The sequence below is a fragment of the Anoplopoma fimbria genome, chromosome 12 (genome assembly GCF_027596085.1).
Source record: "Anoplopoma fimbria isolate UVic2021 breed Golden Eagle Sablefish chromosome 12, Afim_UVic_2022, whole genome shotgun sequence".
Classification (NCBI taxonomy): Eukaryota; Metazoa; Chordata; class Actinopteri; order Perciformes; family Anoplopomatidae; genus Anoplopoma; species Anoplopoma fimbria.
In genome coordinates this window covers 22,917,971-22,937,866 of record NC_072460.1, presented here as the reverse complement: position 1 = coordinate 22,937,866, position 19,896 = coordinate 22,917,971, and the positions used below count along the sequence as shown (strand labels likewise).

General features: G+C 38.5%; 2 protein-coding genes across 2 annotated transcripts; both read right to left on the bottom strand.

The window, feature by feature from the left end:
• Window positions 1–3,550: 3,550 nt before the first annotated feature.
• On the bottom strand, window positions 3,551–9,896 carry LOC129100366 (caspase recruitment domain-containing protein 19-like). The gene is made up of 7 exons (XM_054609974.1): window positions 9,823–9,896; window positions 8,422–8,567; window positions 7,336–7,492; window positions 5,925–5,953; window positions 5,107–5,137; window positions 3,840–3,914; window positions 3,551–3,666 (listed from the first exon to the last, which is right to left on the bottom strand). The coding sequence occupies exons 1-7, from the start codon at window positions 9,827–9,829 to the stop codon at window positions 3,551–3,553; spliced, it is 561 nt and encodes a 186-aa protein (XP_054465949.1). The 5' UTR covers window positions 9,830–9,896.
• A 2,094-nt stretch (window positions 9,897–11,990) lies between these two features.
• Window positions 11,991–17,476, bottom strand: LOC129099951 (uncharacterized). Its single transcript, XM_054609415.1, has 5 exons — window positions 16,985–17,476; window positions 15,204–15,398; window positions 14,259–14,406; window positions 12,931–13,098; window positions 11,991–12,827 (listed from the first exon to the last, which is right to left on the bottom strand). The coding sequence occupies exons 1-5, from the start codon at window positions 17,058–17,060 to the stop codon at window positions 12,491–12,493; spliced, it is 924 nt and encodes a 307-aa protein (XP_054465390.1). The 5' UTR covers window positions 17,061–17,476; the 3' UTR covers window positions 11,991–12,490.
• Window positions 17,477–19,896: the final 2,420 nt, after the last annotated feature.

The window sequence follows — 19,896 nt, the reverse complement described above, 5'->3', positions numbered from 1 at the left end:
TATTCTTTATGCTCCCCTCTTTCTCTATACAAAGCTAGTTTCTCTCCTGCCTTACTATGCAGTTGTCTCCTATAGACATCCATGTAGTCAGCATGTTTTTTTCCCATGACCAGACCCCTCACAATCCCCTACCTGACCTACAAACACACTGACCTCTCCAGGCTCTCAGAGAAATTTCCAACGAAAAAAAACCAAACAACTCACTTCTGGTAAACTGCTCATTTACCAGAAGATCATTGTCGAACAACATGGAAGCGACAGTGGTGACAAAAGAGGGTCTGCTACGTAAACAACACAACATTTGTTCTCTCGTGGACAAACAGGAAAGTGGAGACAAACGTGACCTCATGCTGTCTGCCTCCTTGGCTGGCCTAGAGTGACCTCGAGCACCGGCCAGACACAAATGCACACCTACACACACACCTACACACACACACACAAATGCTGACAGCAGGACAGGCTTCAATTTTTAATCGCACTGATGACGTTAGAGCAAGATGTCATGCTTCTTTTCCAGACAGCTCAGACACAGCAGGTATGATGGGTCCGCTGGGCAAAATGCACTCAGAGCAGGGTGCGCCTCATGTGACTCAAAGCTCCGTCCCACCTCCACAGCTTGAACCTCACCGACACACATCCACCTCTCATCCACCTCTCATCCACAGGCGTCCAGCCTAACGTTCAATTACGACACAACAGTTTGGTTTGTGCCACGACTCTTGTGCGCTCTGAGCCAAAGCTGGAGTGCGTCTGTGGCTCTCCGGACCAGCAGCTGGTGAGTCAGAGTCAACACGATGCACAGACCCCAGCAGAACTGCTTGTTAAAATGGAAGCCTTAATTAGACTGTGTTCCAGCGATGTCACTGACACCCCAATTAGAGCCCAGAGCAAATGCTCACTTATTACACTCCGGTGGTTTAACACGAGAACATAATAAAAAAAAAGCAGTTTGAGCCGGTCCTAACATCAGCATCCGTTCAACACCTGGAGTATTTCCACTCTCATCATTTAGTATTCAACGTCGACTCTGACAAAGCACCTTTTAGATGACAAACCCACCGACGTCACAATCTAATCTTTTTTTCCCTCCTCCACAACTATCATTGGTAACCGTGGAAACAGCCAGGCGAGCCTGAGAGCCGGATTGATGACACACACAGCTCCACTCAGGGCAGATCTGTGGACTGATATATGTATATATATATATTTATACTACATAATGTATTCTATGGCTCCTATCACTGCTCGCTCTATCTCAGCCTTGGAGTTGAACATGAACGGATCTATGGGGGGGTCCAACACATCACAGGATGCTGGTGATCATCCGCCTGCAGGGCTATCAATAGCTCCCTCATGGGAATGCGGATACCATGTAACTGAACAATCACCCTGGTGACAATTCCAACCCCCTTTTGGCATCTCCCCATCCCCTCCTCTCCCCCCTTTGACTCCCCTCTGTTATCTGTTGCTCAATCTTTGCAGAGCAGAAAAGATGCTGCTCAGTTTCATGGATCTCTTCACATCCGACAGCTGAGCTCTCCTCCACATCTGCACTGTACAAACCCTCTTTGAGACGGCCATTTTTTTCCAACAAGATCATTATCATGACAAATACTTGAGAGGGCTTAAAGTGACTATGAAATGCATCCCGCTCTGCACAGGAGTCTTCCTTCAGCGGTTAGCAGCGTCTAATGAGGCATTTAATTAAGTTTATTCCATTCATTCGATCAATTTAATCGTCATTATTAATTAATGAAGGCTGCCTGTTGCTCCAGTTTGTCATTGTTATACCACACCGGAACACTTTCCATCATCCTTGTTTCCCCAATTTGGTGCTCTGAACGAGGGAGCAGCGCCCTCTAGTGTATTTATGGATGCTGTTCAATCAGTGAGATGAATGTTTTATCATCTCATCTCCATTTCCTGTTCACAGCCCCAGACACAAAGCTAGAGAATCACTGCACTGCTCATTACTGTGGAATTTTTGTATTTGGTACTTATTAATTGGTCACATTTCTGTGTATTTATTTGTAACTTCTTTGTCATATGAGATTCAAAAATGAAAAAGATACAACTTCAGGTATTGTCAAAATGTGCTTTAATTGAACAAACAAAATATTATTGTGCAATCATAGTGTAATTTGTATATTTTTCAACGGTTTCTTTATCACTGTATTAAAAGGCACTGGAAGTGTGTGAGGATGGAAATATGTGTTGTGTGTACAAGAAAATTGCAGAATGTGTAAACATGCAAAGCGCTGTCAAATTCAAGCCACCAACACAGGTGTTATTTTCACTTATGTTGTCTAATTAGACCTCCTGTGTGTGTGTGTGTGTGTGTGTGTGTGTGTGTGTGTGTGTGTGTGTGTGTGTGTGTGTGTGTGTTGTCTCTGTTAGGGCGGGACAATTTAACCCCTTATCATTCGTACCGAGAGTCCCTCCCCTTCCGGTGTCCCCCATTGGACCTAATTACGTAAAACAATATGTACGGTAGCCAGCAGGGCAGGACAAATAGTTTTCTTTGATTCCGTTTTTGAATTGTGCCATGAATAACACATATGATGTTTGTCAGTTTTAAAAGATAATTTTGAAAGTCAAGAAAGTTGCATTTTGTCATAGTGACTTTTAGTGTTGTGTGAAACATCATATTTTGTCTTGCACAATGTAATTCACCAACACCAACATGGGCGTTACCTTGAATTGCTAACTAGCTAGCTAGGTAATTTAGCTCTTGTATTCTATGCACAAATGTAATGTTATCTTAGCTCATGTGTTTTATCCAGCAACTTTTTTTATCGGCCAAGAAACAAAAAAACTAGTGAAACCAGTTGTGGATGTGAGAACATCCTGGTATGAAACAAAGGCATTGTAGTTTCAGAGGGAGGCATCATTTACGCAACATTTGAGTGTGTAGTCTTTCTAATAACGTATTTTCAGTTTTACAACAAAATGTGACTTTCTTGACGTGCAAAATTTTATTTAAAATTGACTGACATGATATGTGTAATTTATGGAGCAATTCAAACAGGATAAAAAAATTTTATTTGTCTCTCGCCTTTGATTATTGTTAATCATTTCTCCAGAATAAGGTCCCATGTGGGACACCGTAAAGGGTGAGACTCCGCCTCTCTATTAGCACAGAGAGTTTGTTGGCATGACGTTATTCCCAGCATGGCTCCATCAAGCTCCAAACTGAGGTCTAATCAGCCTGAGTAATTGAACCCAGCTGTGTGGGTGTGCAGTTACACTCAGTTACACTTAATATCACGCTTCATTTTAGCTGAAAGATATGATTGGATTTGTTCTGTACCAACAATAAATCCAGATAAGACTCATTAAATTGATTTTTTTCATGTAAAGAGATGTCAGCTGTGGGACTACAAGACGGAATGATTCGCGATAATGTCAGCTTCAGATTCAAAATTAATCAGTTATTGCTTACAAATGCGTGCAATTTCTGTGTATGAGTTTGGCACAGCAAAGTGGCAAATTTCATGACTGGCTTCTCCTCCCGGGGCTACTTCTTAAGCATCTCAGCATCTTAACGGCCTCATTTTTTCTGCTTTCCAACCTCGGCGTAGGAAATGAAGACATCCTTTGCACCTTTGCTAAATCCCGCCGCAGAGCCGCGAAGAAACGGACCGGTGCTTCTCAACGTCTCACCCTCTGTGGGCAGAAAGAGTTTGAAGGAGTGGTTATGAATGATATGATGAATATCAAATAAAAGACTTAGGTTTGGGTGTATTTGTACACTGATAATTCCTGAAATTCAGATGTAAGTTCAAATTCCCAAGGACAAATGGTTCTAAACAGTTCTCCATCTTTCTGTACTTTCTTACCTCCGTAATAGTAGAGTATTGCAAAACCAACTGCAAAACTGAAACAGCTCAGGTAGAACATCAATCCTGCAGAAGCAAAGAGAAGAGACAGTTCTCATCAGTGACCAATAACACCTATAAACGTATGAATATCTGATCAGCATACTAAATGCGCATATTGGGTTGATGTATTCCGAATAAATGATATGAACTTTGAACTTTATATGAATACTCTAACATGGAAAGAGTCAAGAGTGCAAAGCTGCTCTGTAAAAAGACACAACTTAGTATTTGTAGTCTGAACAAGCTGTGATTTGTATGCCTTTTGATCAGGAGCATAACTGATGACCCATTTCTCTGCTGGCCCCCCTTTGACCCGGCGGTTGAGCCCCTGACTTGTTCAAAAGGAATGCAGGACAGAGGAAGCTGTTTGGGTAGGAGTTTTTTTTTTAGATGTGAGCCTAAAGTGACCCACAAAGCCAGAGGCCCTGAGTGTAATGGGACGGTGAATGGTGAGGCGATGCGGAGCAGTAGGGCCCACATTCTGATGCTCCGGGGTTAAAAGGTTCAGCAGACAACTAGGTTTGTGGAAGAACAAAGCTTAAGGGGCTTAAGGGGCTTATGTGAGGATCAGTGAGGGGTCCAGAGGCACCCTGACACAGACACAGACACACACACACACACACACACACACACACACACACACACACACACACACACACACACACACACACACACACACACACAGTAGGACCACCATATTGAAAAAGAAAACACCCGAGTAGTTATGCTGCCAAATTAAACTTCTACAACTGCAGAGTTAAGTGTCAGGGCTTTCCAGGCCATTAACTAAAAATCATTATTACATTACACGTCCGCAGACGATTTCACAAAGTTTTTCAGAATAGCTTCCTACTTTCCAGGCAGCCAAATGTCTCGGTTCATGGCAGTACACGACTAACAGTTAATTTGTAAAGACTGGACACCTTCCCTTGAACAGGTAATCCATCACAATGGCCAATGTCTTTCAAAAAAAGAACATAGAAATCAAAAAATACACAAATGAAATAACAGAACAGAACAGATGAATTATTCAAGATCAATATATGCATGAACACGTGTTTACTTTCATAAACTTGGTGACAAATAAAACATCCAAAATACACATTAAGATGTATTATTTTACTACTTTGTCTATTTGCGTCTGTAGATTTCTTCTAAATTCACTAAAAGTTAGTATTGGATAACACCTCATTTGAATATTTAAACATAACATTTCAGAATACTTATAAAATGTTTTTCTTAATGTAAGTAATCACCTGGGGAAGTTTCATGGTGATCCGTAAATTACCCCTTTTTCTTTTTTAACCCTATTCACGTGTAGTTGCTTCCAAATATATGTCATTTTACAATTCAACAATCTTTAAAGGCTGTTTTTAGAAAATATATATATTTCTCAGACTCTGAGCAAGAAATCTCCATTCGGATTTCTGTTCTGATAAAATATGCAAATGTGCACATATTTGAAAAGAGAATGCCTTATTTGCATATTTAAATATTACATTTAAGAAAACTTGTAATACAAAAAATAATTTCTATATTGTAAGTAATCAACTAGGGAAATTTCATGGAGATACCTATTAGTTCAATATTTTACCCTCATTCACTCATAGCGGTTACATTCACAATTTCCAAGTTATGGAATAAAATCAAAGAAAAAAAATCAAAAGTGTATATAAATTCAATAATGGATACAATGGCTTCTAGAATGCACCAGAGAGGAAGTGTTTTCATATTAGTTCCTGCTCACAACTTCATCTCCACATGAGGTTAATATCAAATTTTTGAAATAAACTTTACAAATACCTCAATTAAGTTGTTGACATGCAAACTACACATGTACGTACTTGGCCAAAATGTGAAAACTGGTGTATAGTCTTTTAAGTTGCATCCAACATATATCAAAAAGAGAATTCTCATATGACACTCTACTGCTCTGTGCTGATTAAACGTAAGATAAGATAAGATAAGATAAGATAAGATAATCCTCTGTCGCTAAGCCCATATCTCTGTATTATATTTACAGACAGAGTGTATTTTAACCACGGTGTTCGTCCATTTTGGATCGTCCACTTCTAGAACAGAGAGAAGAGAGAGGAGACGGTTAATGGATAAACCCCACACTTTAAATAACAGCCTGTGTAATGTCACCTCCATTCCTTGAACTGCAGTCCAGACAACACATTGGCCTCATTGTGTGTCTTGGATAGGATATAGAATAAGCCTACAAAAGGCCAGACGGGGCAATTACACAGCAGGGGATCCGTCGTTATGGGACACCGGGGAAGCTGCTAGAGAGATCTGCCAAACCCTCTCATTTAAAACACCTCGGGTAAACTCTACAATGTAACTGTGAAAACATGAAAGAAAAAGTGTGATTTTCTTATGGGTAAATGTTCTAATATGATAATACAACTAGTGTAAAAAGAGAGGAGCTTTTCTTGTTTAATGAGTCAGTGAATTTAACTTTACAGACAGTTTCTGAATCCCAGAAATTTAAGAAGATCATGTGTTTGAACACATAAATATGCTACGTAGATTACCACTTTGGGCATTTTTTTGACTTGCATTTTAGACCTATTTTTTTTAAATCAAGGTAGTCTGTGACTCTACTGTACATTTAAAAACAATAAACTGTACTTGTAAATGTAAATGTATCCCCACTAAACTACTGTAAGACATTTCTGCATCTTGAAAACACATTCTGGTGTGAGGGACATCTTTGAGAAGAGAGGGTTTCATTCAACTTTTCCCATAGTGGCACTTTGGCAGACGTCTTGGCTACCCACTGGTGGGCTACCTGTCTGTCTAATGCACTGGGTAGCCGACAGTGCACAGCTGCAGTTCAGACATGTGAATTCAAACAAATGAGTATCATTAAGGTGGTTTTATTGGGAGAAATGGAATAAAATATTAATGTGTTTCTTTTCTTTAGCGTATAACCAGTTGGAAATAAGAATTGTTGTGTTTTTGTTACCTTAGAATGAGACGTTTACCTCAAACAGACAAGCGTTTCACATTTTCACTTTGGCCAAGTTCTCTTACACGCTTGGCACGCTGGAGAAATTACAGATGGTTGCAATCTGCAACCTCAGTGCTAGATGGCGCCAAATCCTACACACTGCACCTTTTATACTACACAGTTAACTAAGTAAAACCTAAACAAAGGGTAAACAACGCAATATCCGTACGGAAAACGCGCCACAAACAAATGTAACTAGGAATTAACTTAACACTTGTCTTGAAGACAGGTTTTCTTGTTGAAAGTCCTGTGTTTGTTTGACCCTCTCTCCTTGTGGTTTTTTTGTCTATATACTACATCATCACACTCCGGAGCATTTTCTCTAAACGTCTAATAATGACGCGGATGGGATTCCTTTGTAGTTACTTTAACAGACGTTAAAGAGTGCCTTGTGCGTTGACATTTGACACCCTTGGAATGAAAACCGTCCTGTACCTCTTTGTGTAACTCTGGTGGGAAGGCTGGCGTAGACGTCCTCAGCGAGGATGTTGAGTCCTCTGTAGAATTCATGACACGCCTCATCTCCTCTCCAATGCAGGTGATCCAACAGCTCAGCTAACCTCACCTTGGTGGGAACACTCAGGTTCCTGAACTGCAGGGAGACAGGTGATGATTAAATCACTGAACACACCTCTTTACCTGTTTGCCTATTTACCTGTTTACCTGCACACTCTTCTTCTGTTCTAAGATCACTGTGATGCAGGAAAAAAAGATCTTGTTCATTTTAATGAGAAACTATCTACAAATAATCAGTTGGCATCTCAAAAATGAATGTGTTAGTTTCTCAAAATAATGATTTAGCATGACAAAAATAATGATTTAGTATCTAAAAAAAGGGTTATCCCCTCAAAATAATGATTTAGTGTTTCAAAATAACAAGAAACTTTCTAAATGTGTTGACATAGTATCTCAAAATAAAGACTAAGTATCTAAAATTATGAAAAACTTACTAAATATTTTGACTCAATATCTCAGATAATGAGTTAGTATCTCAAATGAATGACTTAATGTCTCAAAATAATAAGAAACTCTCTAAATGTTTTAACATAGTATCCAAAATAAAGACTAAGTATCTAAAATGATGAGAAACTTACTAAATATTTTAACTCAATATCCCAAAATAATGAGTTAGTATTTTTAAATAATGACTTCATATCTCAAAATAATGAGAAACGTACTCAACATTTTGACTTAGTATGTAAAATTATGGGGAACTTACTAAATATGTTGACTCAATATCTCAAAATAAGTACTTAGTATCTCAAAATAATGAGAAACCTCATTGATGAAATACTTAGTAAAAATATTAAGAAAATGTCTCCTTATTTTTAGATACTAACTCATTACTTTTAGATACTTACTGATAAGTAAGTAAGTACTTTCACATAAGTCATTATTTTGAGATAGCTTCTCATTAAAATGACTTACAGGAACTTTTTTTCCATCACAGTGGACATGATCACTTTCAAAACAGGATGTTTTTTTGTTGTTGGAACGGTTCTAAATGTTATGTGTAGTGACCTTGTGGGCTTCCTTGTCACTGAGTATCTGGGGGTGGATCCTGTTCAGCTGCAGCACCAGTCTGTCAACCAGCTCAGTATCCATCCTCCGATCCGAGCACAGGAAGTGGGCGTCCCTCTGGAGCTGCTCGTGGTTATCGTCAATATCTAGTCAAGAAAAATAGAAAATATGAGCAGGAGGCGGCAATAAATAAAATGCACTCTTACAGATACACTTTAATTCATAAATTCATATTCATAAAAGGCTTCAGTGGAGTACGGTTTTATGGCCAAGCTTTCTGCATTTTATCTGTCGCCATGTAAAATTAGAGATAAAAAAATCTTACTTACGGCCTGCAGATTTTATGTCTAGCCTTAGCCTAAGTAGTTTCTTAGTAAGCTGGTCTTGGCATCCGTCCTGTTCTGAAAATAAATGACTAAGAGGTTTATTCTCCTGTTTAGAAAGGTGAAATGCAGTGCCTGTATAATCATCTTTTTTACAACATGTTATGTATGAACAACAATTGTAAATACCAGATCGGTGAAACCCATGTTCTTTGATGACGTTTAAAAGGTATAAAGGATGTATTTTGTAAAAGTTTTTAAAAGATACAGAACCTGTTTCGGCCACAAAATCCCACATTTTTTTACCAACTCACTGTTGATGTCGTCTCCTCCTCACTAGGTCTTCAGCACTGACGTATGAAGGAAGACTTTTGGCATTATAACATAAAGGTGGAAGCAGATATCCTATTAAGTGTCCCTTAGTACATATTTGTGAGGGGTTTACTCGAGAGTATTGTTAATATTTACCTGTGCATTTATGTGTTTGACATCCGTCATTGAGATTTGTGCAGAATTTCCACATTACAGAAGAAAATTTGTGTTTGCAACAGATTTTAGTGGAGATTCAGAAAACAGATTAAGCTGTTTTTTCTTGTGTAACATTTATCATTAAGTTAATATCTAATGTATAGTTTTACTTTTTCTTTATTCAGGCAATGTCTTTAAACATGTGAGGAAGAATATCCTGATTAATAATACAAAAAAAACAAGATTTAAAAAAATGCCTCATCCTAATGTCATATTAGAATCTCAAATTCTTTAAGAGATAAATTCTTCTTATATTTCAGATTTGGATGTGATTGATAGATGAGCATCATCATGCATCTTTAATAAGGTGCTGGATTGCTGTTAAATGATATCTGACCTGTCTCACTCATTGCTCATATTTTATTAATATAACAGTGGATCTCTGAACAGAAAAGTAGGTGGTATAATTAGGTAATACTTCTGAATCTTGGCCAATTTAATTACACATTCATATACCAATAACTATATTGACTAATTGGCGCACCCACACAGCACAGCAGGCGGTCAGAGGTCATTTGATCCAAAACGAACCCAAACATGATTCACAAACCTGTCATACTGACTAACGCTCCCTCCGACCGACAGCCTCCCGGTATAACCTCCCTGGTCCCCCGGGCTGACGGTCTCTGCTGTCCGGTTACATCAGCACGCTGCGCCGCTCTGAGTCGCCACATGACCTCAGGGCCACATGACCTCAGGGCCACATGGTGATTACCAACCCGCAGACAGAGAGACTGAGCTGATTACCAGCAGATCAACTTTCTGTTTCTAAACACGGAACAGAGGTGTCATTTATCTTTTTTTAATTTATTTATTTATTCTCTTTTCCATTGATGCTATTAGCCCTGGCACTAATTATTATTTTTATTTATTTATTTATTTATTTATTTATTTATTTATTTATTTATTTTGATAACAACAACAACAATAATAATTTTTATTTTTATTTTTATTTTTATTTTTATTTTTATTTTTACTTTTATTTTTATTTTTATTTATCAATATTACTATTATCGTTATTTTTTTATTTGGTTGATAACAACAACAACAATAATAATAATAATACCAATAATGATAATTTGTTGTCATTTATTGTTTTTTTAATTAATTAATTTATTCTCTTTTCCATTGATGCTATTAGCCCTGGCACTAATTATTATTATTTTTTTTTTTTTTATTTTTTTATTTATCAATATCAATATTACTATTATCGTTATTTTTTTCTTTGGTTGATAACAACAACAACAATAATAATAATACCAATAATGATAATAATAATGATAATTTGTTGTCATTTATCTTTTTTTAATTTATTTATTTATTCTCTTTTCCATTGATGCTATTACTAGGCACTAATTATTATTTTTATTTATTTATTTATTTTTATTTTTATTTTTATTTATCAATATTACTATTATCGTTATTTTTTTCTTTGGTTGATAACAACAACAACAATAATAATAATACCAATAATGATAATAATAATGATCATTTGTTGTCATTTATCTTTTTTTAATTTATTTATTTATTCTCTTTTCCATTGATGCTATTACTAGGCACTAATTATTATTTTTATTTATTTATATTTTTATTTATCAATATTACTATTATCGTTATTTTTTTCTTTGGTTGATAACAACAACAACAACATTAATAATAATACCAATAATGATAATAATAATAATGATCATTTGTTGTCATTTATCTTTTTTTAATTATTTATTTATCCTCTTTTCCATTGATGCTATTAGCCCTGGCACTAATTATTATTTTTATTTATTTATTTTTATTTATCAATATCAATATCAATATTACTATTATCGTTATTTATTTCTTTGGTTGATAACAACAACAACAATAATAATAATACCAATAATGATAATAATAATGATCATTTGTTGTCATTTATCTTTTTTTATTTATTTATTTATTTATTCTCTTTTCCATTGATGCTATTACTAGGCACTAATTATTTTTATTTTTTATTTATTTATTTATTTATTTATTTATTTATTTTTATTTTTATTTATCAATATTACTATTATCGTTATTTTTTTCTTTGGTTGATAACAACAACAACATTAATAATAATACCAATAATGATAATAATAATAATGATCATTTGTTGTCATTTATCTTTTTTAAATGTATTTATTTATCCTCTTTTCCATTGATGCTATTAGCCCTGGCACTAATTATTATTTTTATTTATTTATTTTTATTTATCAATATCAATATTACTATTATCGTTATTTATTTATTTGGTTGATAACAACAACAACATTAATAATAATACCAATAATGATAATAATAATGATAATTTGTTGTCATTTATCTTTTTTTAATTAATTAATTTATTCTCTTTTCCATTTATGCTATTAGCCCTGGCACTAATTATTATTTTTATTTATTTTTATTATCAATATCAATATTATTATTACTATTATCGTTATTTTTTTCCTTTGGTTGATAACAACAACAACAATAATAATAATACCAATAATGATAATAATAATAATGATAATTTTCTTGCCTTTTTTGTTAGTAATATATTCTTCACCATGTCACTGGAAATTCCTGCGTTTACGCTACATGATCACACATACAGTCAAATCACTGAACCTGCTGTTAACATTTGCATTGGTACTTCAGAGGGGAATGTACACGATTGCAGTCCTTTCACTGCAATATAATCACACTCTTTATCAGTAGTAGTCTTTAAGTCTTTATTTATTAATTTACATTCTTAAAAAAATTATATTTACATACTGGCTGGTGCTTTCCAGCTTCTCTTCTCAACCAACAATGTAGACTGTCCAGACGACTTCCTCAAGTGCTTACAACGTACCTCCCATTAAACAGCTTATTAACACAACAATTTGATAGGTTTCTGAAAAGCTCAACTGAGGGCATGGAGGTCCCTGGACCTTCTAATTACAAGGAGTGTCATCTAACAAGGCCGGTGTACTGAAAGTGCAATGGCTTCCCTTTGCAGACAGAGGGCAGTGTGCCATTACAGTTAACAAAAGGCACATACGTCCATCACATCAGTATGCCTATAGAGCCTTCATACTGTGCAGAACTGCAGACATTATCATTTCAACAATATCAGGAATGCTCCGTTTTTTCTTCCCGTAGTCCTCATCCTACAGACCGACATATTTGGTCAGTAAACAAGTTCTTGACTGGTGTTCTTTCCCCTCCTGTGTTATGGGTCCTCACACAGATATTATCCGAATGGAAAATTCTTTGGCAGGCTTCACGATCCTCGTGCTGGACTCATCTGTGGTTGATGGGTTTACGCCTAAAAAGCCGCTCTGCTGTCCTCCATACTGCCACACCGACCCGGGCTGGGCCGCCGAGACCTGGAGCAGGCCTGGGTTTGTAGTTTGACAGGACCGAGGAGGTCCGTTGTAGTCAGGCTGACCAGAGATCTGTGCAGATCCTGGGTTTCTGGGTAAGAGAGGCTGGTTGTAGTCAAAGCCGGGGAGAGTAGACAGCGAAGGATTCGGGCCGTATGTGCAGGCGGGACCGTACTCGTACTGCTGATGACATCTGTGGAGGACAAGACAGGAAGTTGTTTCTTTAATGTCTTCAGGGACCTTTGGAATTTTTTCCCCGTTTGTACTGTTTAAGCAAAATTTAGGCCACATCTCACCTGCAGGCTTGCACGTTGTCACTCACGGCCGGGTTCCCGGTGTTCCACAGGGACTGCACTTTCTCCTGGGTGTTGTTGTTGTTGTTGTTCCTGCCTTTATGGCTGTAGCGAGACCTGTTGTCCCCCTGTTGTTGGGCCTGCTCCTCCCACTGCCACATTTCTGACTCCCTGTTTAAAAAAAAGACATTTAAACCTTGGTGTTTCAATTTGTAAATGCATCCCAGGAATCTGAACCAAACCTCTCGTCTTTGTTCTTCATCATTCTTTGCTTCAAGTGATGGAAAGTAAGTATTCTAACTCAAGAAAAATAAAACTTTGAGGTATTTGTGTTTGACTTGAGTATTTCCATTTTAAGGCAGTTAATACTTCTACTTCACTCCATTTCAGAGCGGTATGTTGAAGTTTTTATTACACTAACAGTTATAGTTATTAGTTATTTCACAGATTCTATTCTTTCAGTACATTTTACTGATAATTCGTATGTGCTTTAACATTTTTGTTTTACCTTAAGTAGCTATGGAGCTGTTATCTATGTGTGTGTCCCTGTTTTGTTTGTCTCATGCACAAGGATGCACATTCATGCAAGCAGGTGATGCGGTAGTCAGTCCTTCCAACTGTTAACACTACTGAGTCTATGAGAAACTTGATTTATTCCCTCAGTAAACATTGTAAACATGAGTTTATGGTCTCAATCTCTAGTTTCAAGTCTTTTTCAATACAGCATGATGTTCATTTAGTAAATTATGGTCCAGTTTAGAGTAAAATAGACAATAAAGCAGGGTATGCTTTAGGGCGGGGCTACTGTGATTGACAGGTTGCTACCATGGTTTTGTCCGGTCTGGGAGTTGTCTGGGTTTTTGTCTTACAACTTTAACCCTTTCACAATGTGTTTTCACTTCATGAAAGTTGATTGTAACCGATTTGTTCGCCTAAAATGTCTGATTCAGCGTTTAGTTGTATTTAGTTCCCCCATCTGGTATTACTTCTGGTTGCAAAAAGCCAGAGATGGTGACGGCCAAATTGCTAAACTCAAGGCTGTAAAAGGGAAATCCACAAACCAACGATTGACGTCACAGTGACAATAAACAGGTGGTGGAAAAAACACCATGGAGGAAGAATGCAAGCTAGTAAACACCATTTGCTTTCAAATACTTGCCACAAACCACATTTGTTGAAACTCCAGGATGCTCAAAATGCATTTTGGTGAATATCAGTGACTGTAAACATAACTTTTGTTTCTCCACAGGGCACCTTTAATGATTTCAAGTGAAGAACTTTTGCTTGTAACAGAGTACTTTTACGTTGGGGCATTGGTACTTTTAAGTCACCTCTCATTCTGCTTCCTTTCGTCGTCTTTGATGCAGTCGAGCAAACAGCAGGTGATGAAGGCCACGGACATGAAGAAGATTATGGCCGAGCTTACGATGGACGCCAGCACGGCCACGCGGAAACCGTAGTCCTCAAAGGGAGACACAGCTGTGAGACAGGGAGAGAGAAGAAGAGCGTTGACTGATTTATTGATTTTATGTCCATTTCATCCAACAGATTTATTAGACAGCTCCTTTAACCATGCTGCGAAATCTATGCACAACATTTCCTTATCAGACTCTCCCACCTTAGGCTTCAGAGACATAAGTCATAGGCTGCTATATCACAAGTCTTTCATTATCATTTAATTAGAGGAGACCGGACAGAAATAAAGTAACTTTACATGCCAGCTCATCACAGAAAGAACGACAAAACATAAATTCCGTTTTTCATTTATTTCAGTTTCACATCAGACAGAGTCTCCTCTCCCATGATGATTGATCCTAAAAAAATAATTAGGATCCTGCTCTCACTTTTTCCACTCGCTCGTCAAAAAAGCGTCTAACTGTGCACCTGCTAGAAATTATTCCTCTCTACGTCCATTTGCATTAATATTCTCCTTTAATGAGCTTCATCCCCAAGCTAGAAATAATTTTCTCTCCAATGTGTCCTGGCATAATTCAGAAGAATTAATTATCGCAAACCGATTCCTACCTTAAGTGTCTTTGCGTAACATTGCCCATAGCAACTAATGCCCATCACATAATGTTTAATATATGTCCCATCTCCTCAGAATAATGAGCAGACAGACAGCTCAGGGGAAGTTTTGCAGCCGCTGCAGTTCTCCCAGTAAAAGCATTTGGAACATTTTATCTGCCTGCACACATTTCGGTTATAAAGTGTGTGTTTGAGAGTCATTCTTTCTATATTAACTGTCACAACAAGGGTTTTTTGTTGCTACTCACGTTTACAGTAGGTGTTCCCCACCCAGTGGGTGCTGTTGGTGTCCATGACGCACATCAGCTCCCTTCCTACCAGCTTGTGTTTGTCTGGGCACTGCAGGGAAATGACTGTGCCCACGGTGGTGCCATTGCCCTGGATGATCCTCTGGGTGCCCAGGGCCGGCAGGGGCCTGGGTGTGCACTGAGCCTGGGTGTGACCTGTAAGAGAGAGAGTCAATGAATCAGACTGTGTGCATCAGACACGTTGGCTGTGGTCGAGATGTTAAGACGTTGACGAATCATCAAAAGTTCAGCCAAAGTTTTGAAATCATGTATAATTCATGGATCCTCAAAAGGAAATTTGTTCCCACAGAGTCGGTCCGACCGCTCAGGATCCAAAAGCAGCAACAACAACGACTCAGGGTGAACTGAGAGAACAACAAAGGATGAGATTCAAAGTGGGATGAGTTATCAGCGCTAAACCCCTGTAGGGCGGCACAATGCTGCGTGACAAAACACTACCCCCCCCCCCCAAGACTAAACCTCCTGAAACAGCTACTTTGGTGCATCGAACTCTTAACAGTATATCAAAGCAGGAAATGTGGTAAATCATTAAAACAAAAAGCCTGCGGGCCACATAGGAAGCCATGCTAAACAACCGGTTATCATACAGCACCGTTCTCAGTCTATCACAAGAGGGGAAGTCTCTCCGTCTGTCAGTACGTCTGGCGAAGGGAAGCTAAAACATGGAAGCATCACTTCATCCTCATCATCATGACACAAGCTGCTGGAATTCAAATAAACAGGATGACATCATGTCGGTGATTTCCAACAGGACTGGGAAGGATTAATGTGATCAAGCCCAAGTCAAGTCTAAACCAGCAGGTCACAGGGAGAAACTCCTGCTTCTGGGTTCCACTTAAAGAAACAACGCACTTGAGAGATTTTGGATTCTTGTGACTTTTAAATGAAGTAAAAAAAAAAACTCCAAGAATGTGAGGAGGAAAAACGTGTGGTGCATTGTTATCACCACAAGGGGCGTCAAATCACACCAAAAGTTTGTAGCATCACTGAAAGAGAGAGTGAAGCGTTTGCACATTTTTCTCTTTGAAGAGATACATGTCATTTTACTGTGACACAAGACCAGACCTAAATACTAACCTTAAGTCTATTATCACTAGCCCAATATATTCCATTTTATGCAATGATAAATAGAGAGCGTGACTTTTATGTAACATGAGATGGCACGAGGTGTTACTGATGTTAAAGACACCAGTGATGGGCCTACCTGCCCATTTTCACTTCCACCTCAATACATATATAAATGAATGAATGAATAAATGAATAAATACAAACATAAAAACATAATTGATTAGATCTGGATGATAGGTGTGCAGGAAGTTAATGTTTACTCCAAAAAGCACCAGATGGAACTTATCATGTGATGTAAAGTGTATTTATTAATGCCATTTATGTTTCTCGGAAATGATCACACACCCTTTACAACAATAAACGATACTAGTCTGCAAAACGCACTACAGTATAGTACATTTCCCCTGAGCATTAATCCTAGAACAACTGCTGTCACTGTAAGTCCTCACAGGGATGTTACACAAGAGGAAATACAGGACTGTAGCTTTAAGGTTTAAATCTCCATACAGTTTGCAGATGAGCCTCTCACAAAATATGTTTATGTAAAATGATTTGTGATGATAATATATGATAATATATATATATGATAATAATAATAGAACTGGACTAAGAGCAAAGTGCCTAAAAACAAACATGAGTATGCATCGACTTACCTGACTTCCTCCGGTCATCTTTGTTGGTAAAAACAGTCCTGGACACATCTGCTATGGAGGCTGTTGCCCCTGACATGGTGGTGACAGACAGACAGACAGAAAAACAGACAGACAGACAGAAAAACAGACAGACAGACCAGACAGACGGGCTCCCTGTCCCCGGTCGGATCCTTGGCTGTGCGTAAAGACTGCCTGCCCGGTGCAGGGTAGCTGGAGTGAGATGTGATTTGCCTCTCTCTCTCTTCCAGTGAACAGCTTCTCATCCACAGAGTCCTCCCTCAATGTTTGGGGTGTTTTCTTTCCCCCTACACACCTCTCAACGCAGTATTCTTAATTCCCAGGTTCGGACAGCAGAGGGATGAAGTAATCGGTCGAGCCCTTGTCGACCAAAGCCAAAAGAAAAAACTGAGTCCGTGGATTAGAGCAGGTCAGGTCAAGTTGGATAGGAGAGGACACTGACTGAGTAACTACAGCACCGACCAAAGCCTGCTCTCTGTGGGCAGGATGTCGCATTTGAATCAGGATGTGATGCTTCAGACAGGGTTGAGCATGTGATGACAAAAAAAACACACACAGTGAAGCAATGATGTAAAGCTCATCTTTTGCACCACTTTTCCCCCATTTCTTCAGTTCATGTCTGCACACACACACACACACACACACACACACACACACACACACACACACACACACACACACACACACACACACACACACACACACACACAACATCAGCTGCTTCATTAAGAGATGTGTTGCTTGATTATGTCCAAAACTGACTTCTGGTTCAGCTTGTGCATCATCACTGAACTGATGCCTTCAGATTCAAAGTAGGTGATACAGGATGATCTTTTAAATAAGGCTGATAAGTTGTAACAGTGGTTGAGCCAAATAGGGAAAAAAAAGTCTGTTAAAATAACGTAAAATAATAAAAAATAGGGATGAGAAAGAGAGACACATTTAATTAAAATGAGAAGTTCTTTGAAGACATTTTGGACTGTACAATGTCAGAAATGCTGCTTCCTTGTAAGTTACCACACCTCATGTCCTTTTTTTTTGTTTCCACTTCTCTGTCTGTGTCTAGGCTGTGTCACAGTTCGGTCAGGCCTGTGGTGAAGGTGATAACCGTTGGTACGGAAGATATGAATTGTGAGACAGTCTCTGCTTTGGTTTCTCGACATGCCGTGTTACTCATTATGTCTCTTAACATAACGAGTAACCATGGCTGGTTGCTATACTGTGCAATGATGATGAACTGCTACAAATGAAACAAAAGTGTTTTTTTTTTACGAGGTAAAGAAATACCTGATCTACTTCCTTACACACAAAAAGCATAATAGAACACAAAAAAACGTGCATTCAATCTCTGCACACAGGATATGAACGCTCATGTTTTCACTCTGCCTTCTCATCTGAAAGCAGCAAGTCGGCCGGTCTGATGTCATTGAGAATTCTGGGCATGCATGAGACTGTTTCTGCTGTGGGTGATAAGTGTCTCAGCAGGCGCAGCAGCCCCATTTCACCTGAGCAAAACCCCCCCCACACAGCACCTCAAACACACAGGGAGCCTCTGTTCAGGCAGCAGTTTGCCTCATCACTCGTGAATATATTAGCATAGCTGATTAAAAGCGCTCATACTTGGGACTGATGATGTTAACGCTGCCGCTCATTGTGCCCTCCGTGTTTCAAAGGAACACTGTTTCTTTAGGATACATTTATTTAGACCCCACGAGTTAGGAAGCAGATGTGTTTCATTGTTTCCACCGAACACTTCATCATGATGTTATGCATGAAACAAGTCTCCTAAAAGATCAAGGCTAAAAGTTCAAGCCTTGACTGCAGCTCCCACTGATCCCAGATGTTGATGAGCAAAAGCCAAATCCCTTAAATCAACTTTTTGTTGAATCATCTGCTGAGTGTCCACAGTTACACCACGTTGTGTTCTACTAATTCAATGCTTAGGTATATGTTTAGAGGAGGAAGAAGACAGATAAAGAGACACAGTTGATGAGGACATTTTGAGAAATTAGTCTGCTTAAAGTGTTTGAGTTTTCTCTTCTGATTTGGAGACGGTTGCTACAGCAACTGTTAATGTGTTCTGGCGTATAGTCTCAGCGGGTACAGTTTTGGACTCCGAGTGCCTTCCACTTTATTCTCTGCCCGGGCTTTTATGCTCTGAAGTCTGTGCAACCAGGAGGTTTTGCTAATGAAGCCCGGGTCAATCATGCCTCTTTTACTGTATTAAAATGGGATAATGATCGTATTGAGTCTTTTGTTTACAAGGTGACCAAGAGGTGAACAGTAAGAGGCCGACAAACAAAAAAAAGATGGGAGAAAATTCAGATTCATATGACCAAAAAGGAGGATGCTCTCCGGCTGTTGCTGTTTTATTATTAACCTGATCTGACAGGAGAGGCTGAGAAAAGGTGAGAGTGGTCAGCTCCGTGTGTCCACGCTGACCCTGACACAGTGTGGCTCTGCCGGGTGGGGGACCACTCCATCACACAGGTAATTAAGTAGAGCAGGAAGGGCCCCGTCAACATGCGCTGCTCCAACCAGGCCCCATATGGCTGGAGGTCTGGGTGGGAGAGGACTGAAGGTGCCCTCTCCGGTGTGCCCTTGGTTAGTTAGTTTCCTAAAGTGATAAAACAAACTGTTAGATGTTGGTGCACCATCCACCAGGCAATTATTTTGTTCAAAGGTTTCTTTTTACAAATGGGCTGAGGATTGTTGAGTGGGTCGCTGCGACAACTATGAGTCATTATAAACCTGTAAAAACTATTTTCTTTCTTTTAAATGGAGTGAAATACTTCCCAGAAACCATTTAATGTCAATGCCAGAGCCTCAAAGAGTGCTGCAGGAGTGAGTTAAAAAACGGAAATGAGTTAGTGTTTTAAAACTTGTGGTTTCCT